Source organism: Clupea harengus, chromosome 14, assembly GCF_900700415.2.
Source record: "Clupea harengus chromosome 14, Ch_v2.0.2, whole genome shotgun sequence".
NCBI classification, from domain to species: domain Eukaryota; kingdom Metazoa; phylum Chordata; class Actinopteri; order Clupeiformes; family Clupeidae; genus Clupea; species Clupea harengus.
This window is the reverse complement of record NC_045165.1, coordinates 18056079-18075268: the sequence shown is the minus strand read 5'-3', so window position 1 is coordinate 18075268 and position 19190 is coordinate 18056079. Positions and strand designations below refer to the sequence as shown.

The following is a 19190-nucleotide window of genomic DNA, read 5'->3' as shown; positions in this document are numbered from 1 at the left end:
CGGAGAGGCCGTACTCACTCCAGGAATGTTGGACACCACCTCGAACGTCACGCCACAGCCCGGGATGGTGCTCCGCGTCGACATCCTCCGCAGGAAGTTCTGGGCAAAGCCCTGCTGTATAAACACAAACAAACACACACACACACAGAAGCGTCATAACCACAGGAAGTCTTCCCAATCTTTCACTTGATATCAGCTCAAAACCAGCTGGAGGCGGTATGACTAAAGTACACTGTGTGAACGCGTGGGCGATGCTCCTGTCTGTGTGTGTTGGAGGTAACTAGAGGCCACACCTGTCATACTTAGTGAAGTAGAGTTGGACACAAACATGCATGTCTGACTACACCAGATTTGTGTGTGAGTGTGTGTGTGTGTGTGTGTGTGTGTGTGTGTGTGTGTGTGTGTGTGTGTGTGTGTGTGTGTCCTAAGCCTAAGTTCACCTGCTGTGTGTTCAGGCTGACACACATGTATGTCTACAGGGTGGCTGTGTGTGTGTGTGTGTTTGTGTGTGTGTACGTGTGTGCGTCTGTGCATTTATGAGAGCTCACCTGCCGTGCGTTGAGGTTGACACACACTCGTTTGCGCAGCACCAGCTGCATGTCTGCGGGATGGCTGACCTGGACGACGGCGCGTACGGTCAGGTAGACCCGCTGCTCTGGGGACGCCCCGCGACTCAACTGGGGACACTCGTGCACCGTGGAGTCCCACGAGGCCTCAGCACGCACCTGAGGAACACAGAGAGAGAGAGAGAGAGAGAGAGAGAGAGAGAGAGAGAGAGAGAGAGAGAGAGACACACACACGTGAGTCAGTGGGACAAGAGCAGAGATGGATTTAGAAGAGTGAGATGTTGCCACAGAGGAGTGGTGAGGAGTAGATGTTAAGACCTGCACGTGCAGGGACAGGGGAACAGTGAGTTAGCGTATCTATTAGGGTTTGGCCTGTAGAGGACAAAGGTGGAGTGGGAGTGAGAAGACCTTGATGTACTCAAATAGGTGAGGAGTACATTTAGTATGACCGAAATTTCATTCAACTTTGATTCATTCATTGTTGACATCTTGGTGTGTGTGTGTGTGTGTGTGTGTAGATTAATGCTGAAGGAAGCAAACTACCCTGCCTCATTACTTCTCAAAAATAAGTCAAAATTCACTAGGGAGCGTCACACACACACACACACACACACACACACACACACACACACACACACACACACACACACACACACACACACACACACACACACACACACACACACACACAGTTTAAATGAAGGCAGGTTGCATGTCCTCACCTCGTCGTCGTAGTGTTTGACAATCAGCAGTTCGAAGAAGTCGTCCTCATCCTCCCCATTGAGCATGGCGTCCCACCCCCCAGCCTCGGGGGCCTCCAGGTTCTCCTGGGAGCTGATGTGATCCGCTGGGGAGAGGAAAATAAACAACTCACATTTTATCAGGTCAAGTGCCATTCATCGTCAGAGAATAGCACAATACTCAGTTCAATGCTGCACCAACATACAATGACACACATCACTAAAGATTAGTACGACACTTGCAATGTTGTAATAATGATTTTTAATAGACTGTGGCAAGACTTCAATGAATAATACAAACAAACGTTCCAAGACCATCTATAAAGCCCTCAATGATAAAACAAGGTATTTTCAGAGGCATGAGAATGTTTAGTTCCTACCACTCAGATCCAAAAACAGTACGGGTATGTGTGTCTCCATCCCTGGAAGTGGCACCCTGTCAACGCAAGACAATTCATTATCAGTTATACAATAGCACACACACACAACTCTTTTTTTGTGACCTTTAAAATCCCACAGTCAAGTATCACAGCATGCATTCGTCACAGCCTTTCAGCTTCGATCAGCAGAGTCAACAGGGTTTGTCTCCTAATGAAATAGAGGCTAATGGGACTAATGGGATTGAGGTGACTGACAGACAGACGCTCCATTCTCTCAGAATGTCTGGGAATTCCATCACGATCCCACTGTTCCAAATGGCATGGTAGCATGCTGCTTTCACTTCCTACATAACTGAATGACATTTGAAAAAAATCAAATGTGGAAGTAGAAATTAATAGATTCATTTTTGATTGAAATGACTCTTAAATATCTCAAAGGAAACTGAAGTGCTTTGCATTTTTAGACAATTCTTCCTCAAGGGAAATGACAGAGCAATGAAAATGGGCTGACCGACAACACACACCGGATACAATTTACACACACCTTACACTGACATGCACACAGAGCTTTTGTGTGTCTGACTTACCACTCAGCTGGTGCACCTGGTATGCCGCTGCCAGCAGAGGGCACCATCACCGCATTTCTCTCCTCCGTCAACGTCAGACGCCACTCCAGCAGCTGAGCCTCCCGCTCCACATCATCCTCCGACTTATCTACACACACAGGCACACACACACACACACACACAATAAGCATTTTTCTGACATACAGATGATACAGCTGTTACATGGATCACATATGGACATCTTTACCAGGTAAAACCACAGACTCACATGAATTCAGTCAACCACTTATTCAATTACAAATTAAAACTCAAGACAGATTTGACAGAGCACTGTGGCAGGGTTTTCCGCCATGTTAGGACACCACTGACTTGTCAATTACGACCAGTGTGTATTTGTGTTTTCTATGAGCTTGTGCCTGTGTGCATGTGTCTATAATGTCTGTGTGTGTGTGTGTGTGTGTGTGTGTGTGTGTGTGTGTGCGCGCGTGTGTGTGTGTATGAGAGTGATCCTGCTCACCAGCTTTGCTGACCAGCGTCTGGAGATGCTGGTCCAGGTACTCCTGTCTCTTGGTGAGGGCCGTCAGCCACTGCCTCCTCAACCGCTCCAGGTCTCGCTCCTGCAAGACAAACAGTGTGAAACATTAGTCTACCATGAGCTACTGTATCCTACACACACTACCATTACTCTACCATGAGCTACTGTATCCTATACACACTACCATTACTCTACCATGAGCTACTGTAGCTAAACAGGTCAAACATTATCCTACCAGGAGTACCCCCTGTATCTGAACCAAGTAGCAACTCTACCATGAGCTACTGTAACACTTTTGGGAACATGACCCTTAATTATTTACATATACACACACCACCCCTTCCCCCGTGACCTGCAGTTGCAATACACGTAGGTTACTATGGTGGTGAGTTACAAAACAAACATACCTGATAACTGTCCATTTCATCGCCTTCAGGCTTCACAGCATAAACACACACACACACACACACACACACACACACACACACACACACAAACACACAGCAAACAAGAGGCAGAGTTAAGAGCCAATTCCAACACATTCATCTACCAGCCATATCTAACACATTGATTACAACCACGTGGCTGCGGTCAGATGGTGGCATGATGGCTAAATATACCAAATGCATCTGAGTGAATCATAAGATAGAAATTAATAGAAAAGTTAAATAGTAAAATAGAAAGCAATAGAAATCCAATGATGCAACTACGACACAGATGCGATTGGCGTGGACCTACACAGGAACACTTATTTTCAGACAAACTTCATGAACAAAAGATTTGGGGGAAATTTCCTCAAGTCAGGTGATCTGATGTTACTGGTCTGATACAGGGTTGACTTGGCAGTCTGCAGCACCGAATCATACACAAACTGAACATCTGCTTCATTCAGCATTAGGGTGGTTGAGGTTTTGCTTAAGGACTAAAACAGCAAGTGTGTTTGGGTCCATATAGTCACACCTAGTGATGCTGATGTTATGAATTTAAATATTTGCAGGCTATGATCTATTTCAATCATGCGTTCACACCAGTGTTTAAATCAGATGGTTCATTTAAGTTATAAAACAATTGGGTTCTATCTAATTATTTAGCTGTTTCTGATTGGACAAGAGACGTTCCGTGAGTTGGTTCCTGGAATACCCCAGGACATCCCAACTCGGACTTTTCACAGCTAATAATAAATCACTCCGCAATGAAACATTCTATAGCGCGTTGATACAATTAATCGATAACCGTTAATTCAAAGTTCTTATAATTCCAAAAGACGTTGACAATGGAACTATTTTTTTCTTGCGGAGAAACAATGGCGAAATAAAAAAAAAATTTTATCAATAACTTCGTGTTTAAATGTTAATTGGTTGACTATAAAATTGTTTTATAAAAGCAATATAGTACTCGTGCGAGTGGGGTAGGTAAGGGATATTCCCTTACCTACCCCACTCGCACTCGTACTATATTGCTTAAGTAAGCCCGCCTTACCATTAAATACTATTAATTACTAAGATAACTAAAATATGCTGTAACTACTATCTCAGTGTGTAAATCAGATGGTTAATGCAAACTGAGATTGTATAACTCATCAATGTATAACTAACAGAAAACGATATGCTATTACTACTGGAGATGGCGAGAGAGAGAGGGAGGGAGGGAGGGAGAGAGAGGGAAGGAGGGAGGGGGGTGGAGAGAGAGAGAGAAGAATCTGGCGTGAGTGTGTGGTGTGCCAACCTGCTGGTTGTCATTGCCTTTGGCGGGCCGAGCCTGTTGGATCTCCACACAGCCCACAGACACACCCAGCACCGCCTCCACAATCAAGGGCATAGTGCCAGAGTCCTGCACCGACCGCACCTCCACCTGGATACGCCGTGACTGGCCCTGCAATCACACACACACCAACAAAACACACACAGACACACACACACACACACTTAAGATCTCAAATGAAAGAGGGAGAAAAGTGTTGTGTCTGTGTCAAAGGTGGCCTCGGGATGCACTGATACCGGGTCATATACTAAAAATTCCCGATATCACGCTCTGATACCACTTCATGGCAACATTATGTTAAACTCAAGGCTGTAGATGATTTTCGGTGTGTAAACCCGTGGGAATTGCTATAGAGAAGGTATTTAGTGATATTTAGTAGGGGTGGGAATCTCTTGGCACCTCACGATTCGATTCGATTCCGATTCAGAGGTCAACGATTCGATTCTAAACCGATTCTCGATTCTAAACCGATTCTCGATTCTAAACCGATTATCGATTATCAATTCTAAACCGATAAAACGATTATCGATGCATCTCAATTTTTAAAACATTTGAGTTTGCTACTTAGAGTCTCAAATCACTTCCTACTTTGTGTTTGATAAATCAACAGATCTATTTTTTTATTAGAGAAAAAGTTTTTCCTTGTCACAATTATGACTTTCTATGAACAATGCAATAATCGATGCAGCTTGCATTTCAACACAAAATGAATGTGTAAAAAAAAAAAAAAAAAAAATATATTAATTTTTTTTTTTTATTAAAAAATCGATTATGAACTTTTCTGAATCGAGACAGAATCGTTCTAAAGAGAATCGAGAGAAATCGAAAAATCGATTTTTTTCCCCCACCCCTAATATTTAGGATGACTGTTTAGTGGTAGTGATAATTGATTTTTAGCGATGTGTGTAATGGTTCAGGCCGGGGTAATAAAATACTGGCGCAGAACAGGTCTTTTGAAGCGATGAGTCTGAGGGGAACAACTTCCAACCCCTCTTGGCGACATAGGTGAAACTGCCAGAGTTGAGAGTGACAAGTGTTAAGTTGACTCATGATTATTGAGAGTTACTTGGTCATTTTGGAGCTGAATTAGTTATTGAGAGTTATTGTTTGGAGTTTTTGTTTCTTTTTTTTATCCATTCTGGCGTGTTTGCCTGTTGCAACTGGCCATTAAACATTTGCAATTTTTCTAAAGAACATCTGAGACACTGCCTCCACTTCTTTTTAAATCGCCGCAAGGTCAGCCCGGCTACAGGTCAGGAGTTGTTACGCCATTACCAGATTTGCCTACTGGAAACAGCTGGTGCAGGATTTTATGACACTTATTGCTGCCCTATCAGACTTGCCTACTGGAAACAACTGGGTAGGAGAAATTCATAGAACTCTGGCATAGGCAAATTATTAAGGTCTCATATCGGCAAGTACACAAATGTAAGCATTTATACTTGTACTCGGCCTGACAAAAGTGGTCCATCCTAGTGGTGTGAGGTTAAACTGATCAAATATCACACCTAATGTTTTAGTGCCTCTACAGTATTAGCCCCCCAACCCCCACTCAAAAAAAAAATAAAACTGTAGAGAGAAGGAATATTTAAATGTTGTAAACTATGTGTAAGTCATGTGTAACAACGAGGGAAAACAATAATAGTACACAGCATCCCCACATCTCCCATTCCTAGAGGAGTTTACTTGTGGACTGAGGGAGGCTGAAGGATGGCTGTTGTTCTAAACTGATGGATGTTTGTGGGAGGCTGAAGGATGGCTGCTGTCATAAACTGATGGATGTTTGTGGGAGGCTGAAGGATGGCTGCTGTCATAAACTGATGGAGGTCTACCTGTTTGAGCTGGAAGATGCCCCCTGTGCGGACGTCCCTGGCGGGCACCACCTCTACGGGCATGTACTCGCCAACCTCATTCAGCTCCAGCACCTGCAGCCACACCTCCAGCTTACGGGTGACCTCACTCCATCTGCACAGGAACCACACACACACATCAGTGTCAGAATGGTATCTGTGTTGTGTTGGTGTTGTGTTACATTGCGTGTTGTAGAGCCCACCTGTCCCTAAGCGTCCGTGTCTTGGCTTGGATGATGCTAAGGTCCCAGAGGGCGGGGTTTCTGCCAGGATCCGCCTGCCTGTGGCCGAACACCTCGATGGCCACCGCCCCATCCGTCAGGTACTCAATGAAGTCCTCAGTCACTGCCACAGCCACCTCCTGTTACACACACACACACACACACACACACACACACACACACACACACACAGAAATGGTGTTACATCCAGCTGAATCGTCAGTGTGATACTAGCTCTCAATTCCATTCAGTAATTATGGAATATATTCTTTCACTGTGTTGCAACTCTCCAGGAACAGAAGTGTGATCTAATCTAAATGATCTCTTTGGAGAACAAGACAACCCTTCCCATCCGGCTGCCAGAGGTCTGAACATGTTTATAGAGGGAGGATGGAGCAGAACCCTCCCCACTCAACTCAACTGAGCTGAGCTCCTCCTGTCATCCCCTCAGCCCCACCCTCCCCTCCCCTCCCTGAACTGAGTCAGCACATAGCAGCACTGACTCACCCCGCCTCACCGCATCTCACTAATGAAATCAAGAGAGCGCAACTTCACACACGCACATGCAGACGCACGCACACGCACACACACACACACACACACACACTTCAAACGAGTCAGCCCCCCCAGAGCCATCGAAACAGCAGGCAGATGAATGGGGTTCATAACCAGCAGATTTTGCTTTTGATATTCTTAGTTTTTTTTTGTAGTAATTCAAAACTTTGGAGGTGGCCACCTACCATGCTCACATCCCGACAAAGTTTGCAGTATTTTTAAACTAACAGAAATCCAGAAACTTTTCTACCGTTTCAAAAAAACTTCAAACCAAACATCTGGTGCTACACTTAGGCACGTCAATGGATGTCTGTCTCGCAACAGCAAGTGAACAATCAGGTTATTGACGTAAATAAATTGCATGTGTATACTAAATAATTTACACACATGACCAACACTGATCAATAATTTACACACAAGACCAATTCAAAATGAAATCCACAACAGTAATGAGACTAAAACCAAACTCTGACCTTGCAGCTGTCGAACACCACCATGCAGTGCGGGTCTTTGCTGTTGGGGGAGGAGGCTGAGGGGTCGACCTCCGGGGCCACGATGACGGGCTCCGCCTGGTCCCAGAATGAGTACTGGCAGAACACGAAGTTTGACAGGTACTGGGGGAGACCTGTGGCCTGAAGGATCTTTATCTGCAAGAGAGAGAAGAGGAGAAAAAAGAGGAAATGAGAAGGAAGGAGGAGACTGAAAATGAAAGCATCTAACCTAATTAAAGGCAGAGTCTTTGATTCAGGCAAAATGTTGTTGACATCTGAACTCAACAGCCAATCAAATTACACCTCTTCTTCCCATGCTCCTGAAGCAACTAGTTGATTGGCTAGAATAGTGTATGGCTCAGTCCAAGCCACTTTACTTTCCATTTACCAGATCCAGGACAAACATATTTTTTGAACGTACGCACTGGATGGACAGATACACGAAGAGTGTAATGGATTATACTTAAGGACTGTACCTTTAAAGCTGGACTAGCATATACAAATAGCAATATAAATAACCTTGCCAAGGAATGTGGCCCATAGCATATAACATATGGATTCACAAGAGTTACTTAACTGGCAGTTTCATATACAGTACAATGAAGCACACTTCAGAACATCACTATCTGGCAGGAAGTCCATAACTGTACAGGAAGTGATGCAGACTTTCACTCACCATGCAGACGAGCTTCCTCTCCTGAAGCTCCCCATCTGGGCTGCCGTCGCTGTCGTCTCCTCCCGCCATGCTCTCGTCTACGCCCCCCGCTACACGCACCAACTCTACATGCAGACGACCCACCACCTAACACACACACAAAATGCAAATGCATTCCCACAACAGACAGCACACACACACACACACACACACACACACACACACATAATGTAAATGCATCCCCACGACAGACAGCACACACACAGAATGTAAATGCATCCCCACGACAGACAGCACACACGCACACACACACGCTCCCACACAAAATGCATATAATCATCCCAAAAGAAATCATCCGGGTCCAAGCACACATACTCATATGCAACTCAATGCTGACAGGTGTCCAAGATAGTTTCGTTTTTAATCATTAATCATCATTTCATTTTTAAGAAATGAGCTACACAAATACAATGAACAGGAGCTTTCAATTTACAAAAGGACATAAAACGCCTAAAACCTCTTACAACAGTTTATTTCCTAAACCAGATCCTCCACTGCTATGACCAAGCATCCAGTCCAGTCCAGTCCCCTCACCTCTCCCTTCTGGTTGATAATGGGCACAGCATACTGCAGTTTGACATCATAGAAAAGGCAGGACAGGAACACGTTGGCCACCCCGATTAGACTGTGGTTCTCCTGTTCATCGAAGAAGGGGTCTGCTCGCCTCAGGTAGGACCTCATCACCTGGAAAGGTAAAGACTTTCCTTTATTCTTCCATCATGAATTACTGATACTTGGATTGTGCAGAACAGCCTTGGACACATGATAAGATATATTTTAGATTTGTGTGCCGTTATTATTCAAAGCCAACTTATTCCATGTCTGAAGTGTAGGCAAACTACCAGACACACTCTTACAGAACGTATTACAATTACTGATGTTTCCCATGGTAAAATGCAAACTAGGCCCTTTGTTCTGTAGTCAAATGTTATTGAAATGAGAGGGTGTGAAAAGCATGAAGTGGTTGATGGGGAAAGAATACAGAGTGAATAAGTAGTGTGAGAGAGAGAGAGAGAGAAAGAAAGAGAGTGAGTGAGTGAGAGAAAGAGATTGTGACTAAGTGTGAGGGTGTGAAAAAGGGTAGGACCTGTAGAAGGGTGTTAGGCATCCTGCTTTTTAATCAAACTGATACATTTCCTATGTGACCTGTCCACTCCAACACGAGGCTGAAGGGGGGACAAGTGAATGTGTGTGTGTGTGTGTGTGTGTGTGTGTGTGTGTGTGTGTGTCTCCTTACAGGGTTGTCCTCGTCGTAGTCCTTCCACTCCTGGTAGAGCTCCCTCATGTCCACCAGTCTGTTCTCCATTTTCTCCAGGGCCCAGATCTGCTTCCCCTTCCCCTTACGGCGCACCTGGATGGCCGGTTCACTCAGCACCGCGTCACGCTACACACACACACACAAAAGAATAGAAATCCACAGTTACAAAAAGAAAACATAATTCAAACACAATTTCAAAACGCAAGGAAGATACACAGCAACACACACACACACAAAATGCAGTTTGTTTACAGATGAGTTATAGATCCAACACACACCACATATGCAGCATGCTTTATATAGCCCTTCCCGTCAGGAGGCAGGCTGGTACAGAGAGAGAGAGAGAGAGAGAGAGAGAGAGAGAGAGAGAGAGAGAGAGAGAGAGAGGCTCTGGTCTCCTACCAAACACACATAAATAAGGATGTGGACACTTCATGGACAAGGCCATGGAAACTCTGCTTCAACACTTTCCTTGCCCTGCCCAGTGGAGAATGTGTGTGTGTGCCCATATGAGAGCAAGCATGTGGGTGGGTGTGGGTAAGGGAATTTGGATCTGACTGACTGACAGAAAGAGTGCTTTAGTGTATTACTTAAGAGTGCATGAGTGCACAGTGTGTGTGATCATGTGTGAGTTAGTGGCAGTGTGGTAGTGAGCTTGTGTAAGAGTTTATATGTGTATGTATATGTATGCATACGTGTGGGAGTCAGAGACTGCATGAATATATGTATATCTGAGCGCATGAATGCCTGACTCTGTGTGTGTGTGTGTGTGTGTGTGTGTGCGCGTGTGTTTATGAGTGCATGTGTGCACGAGTGTGCATGTGTGAGCTGGAGAGAAGGGCAGCGACTGACCTTCCTGTTGGCATTGAGGTTGGCGGCGGGGATCTGCAGTGTGACCCGGTACTCCGTTTTCTTGTCCACCTCCTCCGCGATGAAGCCGGCCTCCTGCACCAGCAGGTTGGCCCGAACGATCTGCTCGCGCAGCTTACGCAGGCTCCGGGTCAGAACCGCCTCCCTAGAGCACACACAAGTCAGCCAAGGGTCAGCAGGAGGCCGTTTCATTGGCCAAGCAACCTGAGGTCATACCTCTGGCTGTGTTTTATTGGCGGGCCAATCTGAGGTCGTGCCTCTGGCGGCTTTTCATTGGCTAGTTAGTTTGTTTATACTGGCGAGAATTCCTGGTGCTAATGTTGCTGTTAACTTCTGGGCAATCACAACATACTTGTTAGCCAAAATACTTATCCACTCTGATGTGTAACCGGCCAAGATCAACAGGCTACGATATATCGTGACTGCAACTAGGGACGGTTTATAGGTATCTATGATCAGAGGAGGACGGCGCTGTGTAAAATTGTCAGTAATGAATAAGTCAATAATACTGAAATATTATAGAATTCTAAGGCTGACACACATGGGACAATCTTTTAATAATGGAACTTTTGCATGAATCTTGCAGTCCTATTATGAGTGTGTTGAGTGTAGTTCTGTCTTGCACAGCTACAGTTCCAGTAAGATACAGCACAGCACAGCCTCTACTTGTGCTGATAAGCTCTACTGATGTAGTGGAACTCCACTAGATTGACATTCCTCTAGACTGACATGGCTTGCCTTGTGATCTTGCTCAACTGGCACACTATGGCCGCACTGAGTTAATGCAGCGCATGATCTACCTCCACACAAGCTTAACACAGCATGATGTAGGTGAGCTAATGAGGCCATTAGCTTCAGCCCCACAGGCTCTCTGCCCCTCCACCGTGAGGCCACTCCTGCTCTAGCGTGACCAGGCTGCACCGCAGAGCTCTAACGTCTACTAGAGAGTCTGCTGGGAAGCTACAGAAGGAAATGTGCTCTGCTTGATGGTGCCATGCTGGTCCTAGTGTGTACCCGTTCACTTTGTGAAAATGGACTTCCCTTAAGCTGCCCTCTCCTTTCCCCACTATGCTAGTGTGCTCCAGCGCCACTCCACTGATCTACAACGGGCAAGAGGCCTAGCGTAGCTATGTCAGTTATCGGACAGTGTCAAAAATCGACCATTCTGTTAAACAATCAAAATGCTAAGTTTAATAATGGATTAACAATCGATATGCTCAGTTTAATAATGGGTTAACATGACAACGCGAACGTTTGCAGATAACACACACCGTCCGATAATTAACACCGTTACGATACTATATCTTATGCTGTGTTATAGTGTTAAAATGTGCTGTAGAATCAAACTTTACTTACTCGCCTAACACACCTCTCCCCACCCAACTGCACAGCTAGCACTCTGTTACATTTACATTTTACATTTAGTCATTTAGCAGACGCTTTTGTCCAAAGCGACGTACAAGGGAGAGAATATTCAAGCTACGAGCAATAGAACCTGGTGTAACAATAAATAAATACTACTTTACATAAGAAATATAACAAAATGAAATAAAAAAGAAAGAAAGAAGTGCAGAAATGTAACTGCTGTAATTGCAAGTTATGCACTAGTCGAAGTGCCAGTTAGGACAGGAAGTGCTCTCTGAAGAGTTGGGTCTTCAAGAGCTTCTTAAAGGTAGAGAGGGACGCCCCTGCTCTGGTAGTGCTGGGTAGTTCATTCCACCAACGTGGAACTACAAATGAGAATAGTCTGGACTGCCGTACTTGCACAGACGGCACTGCCAAACGACGCTCACTAGAAGAGCGCAGCATCCTGGGTGTAACATTTGCCCTTACAAGAGCATTTAGGTAGGTGGGAGCAGAACCATCAAGCACTCTGTAGGCAAGCATAAGTGACTTGAACTTAATGCGAGCAGCTACAGGCAGCCAGTGGAGGTCAATAAGAAGCGGGGGTGACGTGTGCCCTCTTCGGTTGGTTGAACACCAGACGCGCCGCCGCGTTCTGGATCATTTGTAGTGGTTTCACCACGCAAGCCGGCAGGCCCGTTAGGAGGGCGTTGCAGTAATCAAGGCGGGAATTCACCAAGGTTTGCACCAGCAGCTGGGTGGCATACTGGGTTAGGTACGGCCTGATTTTGCGGATGTTGAATAGCGCAAAGCGGCAGGACCTAGAGACAGAGGCAATGTGGTCCGTGAAGGTCAGTTGGTCATCAATAATGACCCCGAGGTTTCTTGCTGTTTTGGATGGAACAAGAGACAAGGAGTCAATATTGATGCTGATGTTGTGGTGGATGGCCTGTTTGGCTGGAAAGACCATCAGTTCCGTTTTGGCCAGGTTCAGCTGAAGGTGGTGGTTTTTCATCCATGTGGATATATCAGCAAGACAGTCCGAGATCCGCGCCGAGACAGTGGTGTCCTCAGGAGGGAAAGACAGAAACAGTTGAGTATCATCGGCATAGCAATGATAGGAAAAACCATGCGAGCGGATGATAGGGCCCAGCGAAGTGGTGTAAATGGCAAAGAGAAGTGGTCCCATCACCGAGCCTTGGGGCACCCCTGTGGTAAGGTGGTGAGGTACAGACAGCTGACCTTGCCATGACACCTTGAACGAGCGCCCAGTGAGGTACGATTCAAACCAGGAGTGCGCCTTGCCAGAAATGCCCATACTTGACAGTATGGACAGAAGGATGCGGTGGTTGACTGTATCAAACGCAGCTGATAAATCAAGCAGGACGAGAGCTGAGGATTGAGCTGCTGCTCTAGCTGTTTTCAAGGCCTCTGTCACAGACAACAGGGCTGTTTCGGTGGAGTGACCACTTTTGAATCCAGACTGGTTTGGATCGAGGAGATTGTTCCTTGATAGGAACTCTGTGACCTGTTTGGAAGCTGCCCTCTCAATGGTTTTTGATAGGAGCGTGAAGCCCCACCTCTGTACTCCAGCCCAGTGATCAGCATCAGCACACCTCTCCAGTAGTCCCCAGGATCTACATCTCCTCGACCCCCCGAGTACTAGTGTTCTGAAGTACTACTTCTACAGTCCAGCCCTGTAATCCAGTAGTCCCCAGATCACGGCTCCTCTAGGTTATGCTATGCTGGCGTGACCAAGTGGCAGTTGTAGTCTACCCTGTAATCTGGTCATCCCAACCTCACCTCTCTTCGCTCCACTGGCGTAGCCTCTGCTGGGCGCTGGCGGACGACGACCCCCCTCCGAGGCTGAGGCGCTCCCAGCTGCGATACTGCGCCCCCTGTGGCTGCTGGGAGGGAGGCATCTGCCCGCCCCCGCCTGTGCTCTGCCTATCGGGGTGCAGGCGTTTGCGCAGCTGCTGCAGCTCCTGCTCGTACATCTGCCGCTGCCGCTCCAGAGCAGAGCGCTTCTCCTCCTCGTGCTGACGCTCCAGGCTCTGCAGTACCGCCTGCATGGGGTCTGACACACACACGCACACAAAAGATTTATTATTATTATTATTATTATTGTGGGTAGTAGCAGTTGCGCAGTAGTAATAGTAGGGATATGGGAGGTAGTAGTAGCAGGTGCAGGAAGAGCCTAAGTTACCAGTTGAAGTACAGTAAAAGTGATGCTCATAGCATTAGCAATATTACCAATATTCCCCACCACCATTAAAGTCTTACTCATAATCTCTAATAATAAAGACTATACAGAATGACTAAAGACCTGCTGAAAGTTTAGCAGAACTTTGCTAAAGTTGAAATAGTTTTGGGGTAAGCAGCTCTAAAATAAAGCACTTTCAGCATCTCCAGTTCTAATTTGAGATGGGCAAATCATTAGCTGTGATTGCTTGTTCAGGGATATCCAAAGAATGTGCGATAATTCCTGACCTGACCTACACACGCGAGTATTAGGTTCTCATCTAATCTCATATTAGCCTTAAAATGCGAGTAGTGTGCAACTTCACTGCACTAGTGTTGTGAATGGAAACTGAAGCCATAGCATAGTCTGGCCAGTGCCAAACCTACTTCTGTCTTTGGGCATAGGAACAAATGACTGAAGAATGTAGAACAAGCTGGGTCGAGGCGAGCGAGGTCACATCCTATGTGCAAATTAAGTCACATCCTGTGTTGTACAGGATGTGGATGAACGCATTATATGAAAAAACTAAGTGAAACTCCAGGGCTAGGCATTGCCTGGTTTACCTCTGGGAACAGGGACGAGTGGGTGGCATTAAACAAGCTGGGCATTTGTGTACCAACACAGAGTTTAACACCATTAACATCTGTGGGGCATTTGTGCACAAGGAGTTAGGCTCTGAAATCAGCGTGGCGAAATTAAAGTCACTGCAGTCCATCTCACTGTTGCTGCTCAGTGCCCTCATCGCGATCTACGGGAGAACTTGTAGCTGTAGCTCTTCAAATAACCACATACATTTGAATGTCCTTTTATCAGCTCCAAACCAAAACCCATCTAAGCCCGCACACGTCGGCGTGACTGTAGCGCCTCTCACCGTTGCTGCCGAGCGCCTTCATCATGACCTCGGTCTGGGCGAACTCGTAGCTGAAGCTGACCTCGCTTGAGACCTCGCTGGCCGAGTCGCCGTCGCCATCCAGCTGCTCGTTGCTGGTGCTGTTCTTCATGTTGCCCTCACCTTCCTCATCATCACCCCGCGAGCGACGCTTAGGCAGGTTAATCCTGAGACAGACAGAGAGGGGGAAGGAGAGAGAGAGAGAAAGAGAGAGAGAACAAATAAATAGAGGGGGCGAGAGAGAGAGATAGACACAGGAGAGAGATAACAAAAAGGAAAGAAAGAGAGGAGAGAGAGACACAACATGAAACAAGAAAAAAGGGGGAGGGGGAAGAAAGAAAAAGAGTAGAGGAAAAAATCAGATGAGATAATCAGAGAACCAGAGGAGGACCAAAGAGAAGAGAGATGGGGAGAAAAGGAAGTGTATTCATATGTAAATTGTTCATAGGACTAATGATTAGTGACAATGGATTTATAAGAGCTGTTGAACTTTGGCTCGCTGAAAATCCCATCTGCTTACATTACAATAATAATGTAGTCAAATATAATGCATTATGAATACACACAGAGGGTTGCACATCTCACAAAAAAAAAGCACTGGTCTCATAACGAGAGGCTACCAGCCCCACAGGCAGCCATATTTACTTTCAATGAATGACTGAATGAATTAAGTATTTCATGGGCATACCTGAAAAAGTGGTTGTTGCCCCACAGGATGCGGTCGCCATGGTGAATCTGCTGCTGGCTGGTTACCGGGGAACCATTGATACAAGTTCTAAAGAGACGAGAGAATTGAGAGTGATGAGTGCTGGAGGTCTCAAGAGTCTCATGCACAGAGCCATTAAGGTGAACTATAGCTGGGGCTGCGTTTCTTTATCCACGGTCATGAACATTCACTAAAGGTCAAAAAACAACTATTTAAGAATTGAACTATTCAACTAAAAACAAGTATTAAAAAGACAAATGCCCTAGTGTTTGGTATGACAAATGCTTGTCCTAGTAACAACTTAAGCTCCTTTGTCTGGAAGTTTATGCCAGCACTCAATCACAGCAATCACCCCTGATGCTTTTCATTTCCAAATGCTCTCCAAGATATCTGATGGGTCGTGATCACAGAAATGGGCCAGAGAAGGGATAATCAGATCCTTGGGAAGCAATTAATTTTCTTCTGCTGATAACAAACACAGGAATCTCTCAGGGGAAGACACTACTGATAGGGAGGGGAAAAGGGAGGTGCAGGGTGGTCACTGAGCTGAAGAGGAGGAGGGAGATATATGAGAGGAAGAGGAGGATAACTGCTAAAGAGGAAGAGGAGGATAACTGTGTGGAGGAGGATGATAACTGAGCTGAAGAGGAGGAGGATGGTTACTGTGCTAAAGAGGAAGAAGGGGAGGAGGAGGGTGATAACTGTGCTAAAGATGATGAGGGTGATAACTGCTAAAGATGAAGAGGAGGATGATAACTGAGTTGGAGGAAGAGGAGGGTGATATCTGTGCTAAAGATGAAGAGGAGGAGGATAATAACTGAGCAGAAGAGGACGGGGAGGATAACAGAGCTAAAGAGGACGGTGATAATTATTGAAGATGAACAGGAGGAGGAGGAGTTGGAGGACGATAACAGCGTTTGCGCACCGTGAGCTGCGGTAGGGTGTGAGCAGCACGCTTCCGTCGGTTGTGATGATGATGACACAGTGTTCCGCCTGGATGCCCATCCCGCACAGCTGGATGTCCTGTGAGTCAGCTGAACCCACCTTAGTGTGCTCCTGCACACACACGCACGCGCACACACACACACACACAGAGCGTATAACATATTAACTTAAGTGTGTTCTTAAACACATACACAGCACATTAACCCACTTTAGTGCACACATCTACACACTTCAAACCACCTTTAATGTTCGTGTAAACACGCACACATCCAATAAAACAGACCTCTATGATGAAAGCACAATGCTTCAAGAGTAGGCTGAGCTAGCTGCAAGTTTAGTGTTCTAATACACATACACACACACTCTCTACCTTTTAGAGAAATACCCTCAGCTAACTTAAGTAAGCTTAGAGTTGTAATACACAGACACACACAATCTTCCCTTTTAGGGAAATGCCCTGAGCTAACCAAGCTTAGTGTTCTAATACACACACACACACACACAAGCAAGCAAACATTCCACACATGCAACAAACCTCTACTTTACTTTCAGAGACTAATCCTCCTTCTGTATAACTGCCCTACTCACTGCAGTGTGAACCAACCCAATCACTCTCTGTCTGTCTGTCTCTCTCTCTCTCACACACACACACCATGTCAACATAACATCAGCCAGAGCTGACCACACACAGATTAAGACCATAGAGCAAGGCAGGCCTTTCAGATAAGTGCCCAATCACTCCCTTGGGGTAGCCGCCCCTGATCAAACACACTCTAGGCAGCTCCTGCAACAACACATGACTGACACACAAACACACACACACAAACAGTAAAGTCCCATTTCAAGGATTCTGTCCTGTACTAGGCTACCACACCACGCAGACGCATGCGCACGCACACGCACACCTGGGTCTGATTATTCTGATTACCCTCAGGGGGGCAAGACTAGCTGGATCACCACTCATAACGGGGCTGAGACGAAACTCTAGTCGTATACAGTACTTCCAAACATACAGCCGTAACGCAAGGCTTGGGTCCAAGGCTTTGAATATTATACTAAGGAAGTCCTGTTTTAAAAAGTTCTTAGGAGGACAGTTTTTGCAAGGATTTCATGGAAAACCGGGAAAACAATCAGCTTCTTGTGTGCGTGTAAGGTAAAGGCCAGGCCAATCCCATGCACACGCGGCTTTGATTTGAAACAGATCAGAACGTCATGTCAACACCCTTCAGTCCCAGAAGCACCAGCGGCTTAGAACAGGGCTGCTAAGGATCACAAGGCAACTACAGGAGAAGGCCGGACAGTAGGGAGAGCGAGAGCGTGTCTCTGTATATGTCAAATAGACCAAACATATACTAACTAGGCAGTGCACATTACTAATTAGGATGAACTGGCCTACTTGACATGGTGCTTCAAGTTCTTTTCAGTGAAAATATAGTGTAAGCTAAAATGAAATAACGATCTGTGCTGGGCTAAGTTTGTTACCGTTCAGTGCTGGGGTTCATTTATCCACGTGACAACACAACACGTATGCCATTTCAGGTAGAGAGAGTGAGCGTCATGTGAAGTAAACTTGATTGACAGGTGGTTGTACCTTCAGGTAGTAGACAAGCAGCTCGTTGAGGGCGGGGTCTGCGTTGAGGTTGACCAGGAAGCACTTGTCCTCTCCGACACGAATGCCAGAGGACTGCAGGGAGATCCCCAGACTCTCCAGCTGCCGCTGCCTCTCCTGGAGATACACACAGTCATACATGAACACACACACACACGAAGCCACAAGCGTAAACTCACACACACATTCACAGACAAGCACGAAGCCACAAACATAAACACACACACACACACAATCACAGGCAAGCAAAAAGCCACATAGACAAACATAAACAGACACACACACACACAAAGTAGACCGACCGATGACCAACAGAGACACACAGAAACATGCAACACACACACCCCCAGACACCGACAGAGGGGAATCTCTACATCATGTCATGCTGACTCACAGCCTTCAGAAGCAGCCTGTTCTTAGACATGTTTCTACTTTAACTGCACACGCACGCACGCGCACACAGCAACTCAAACATAAGTCACATGAGTTCTGTTGAGTGTAAGGATGGATGTGTCTGCATGGGACCGATGCTATTTAGTGTGTGGGGGTGTGTAGTAGGTATGCATGAAACATTTCGTGTGTGAGTGACTGTGTGTGAGTTGGTGAGAAAGAGACAGAGTGTGTGCGTGAGAGTCCTGTGTGTACCTGAGCGACCTCTTCTGTTTTCCTTAGCTTCTCCTCCCAGGTGACGGTCATCTCCTGGATCAGCTTCTCAGACTCCTCCAGCCTATCCTTCAGCTCTGGGGCTTTCATAGACTACACACAGAGAGCCATCATTACAATTCTTTGTATGCTAAAATGCTTAAAAGCCATTTCATATTACTATATTACATTTCCTATTACTAATAAGAATATCAATTTAATCATAAACCGTCGGAGGTGACATCTTCATGACTTTTCATCATGTAAGGGATGAAATTAAGAAAAATTAATTTTCTTTAATTACA

The 19190-nt window shown here is 45.8% G+C and overlaps 1 protein-coding gene across 2 annotated transcripts in view; it reads right to left on the bottom strand.

Annotated features, from left to right (window-relative positions):
• Positions 1-19190, bottom strand: part of kif13ba (kinesin family member 13Ba) — a 54503-nt gene that overhangs the window by 9643 nt on the left and 25670 nt on the right. For both annotated transcript variants that reach the window (XM_012836822.2, XM_012836825.2), the window contains exons 12-32: positions 18889-18999; positions 18226-18360; positions 16615-16745; positions 15672-15758; positions 14966-15150; positions 13656-13929; positions 10491-10653; positions 9618-9764; positions 8915-9064; positions 8342-8467; positions 7648-7821; positions 6602-6759; positions 6381-6513; positions 4513-4659; positions 3195-3224; positions 2770-2869; positions 2274-2400; positions 1687-1742; positions 1289-1413; positions 549-725; positions 19-114 (exon numbers count right to left, since the gene is read on the bottom strand). In XM_012836822.2, coding sequence (XP_012692276.2) covers positions 19-114; positions 549-725; positions 1289-1413; positions 1687-1742; positions 2274-2400; positions 2770-2869; positions 3195-3224; positions 4513-4659; positions 6381-6513; positions 6602-6759; positions 7648-7821; positions 8342-8467; positions 8915-9064; positions 9618-9764; positions 10491-10653; positions 13656-13929; positions 14966-15150; positions 15672-15758; positions 16615-16745; positions 18226-18360; positions 18889-18999 — 2832 coding nt within the window. The remainder of the gene's footprint in view (positions 1-18; positions 115-548; positions 726-1288; positions 1414-1686; positions 1743-2273; positions 2401-2769; positions 2870-3194; positions 3225-4512; positions 4660-6380; positions 6514-6601; positions 6760-7647; positions 7822-8341; positions 8468-8914; positions 9065-9617; positions 9765-10490; positions 10654-13655; positions 13930-14965; positions 15151-15671; positions 15759-16614; positions 16746-18225; positions 18361-18888; positions 19000-19190) is intronic.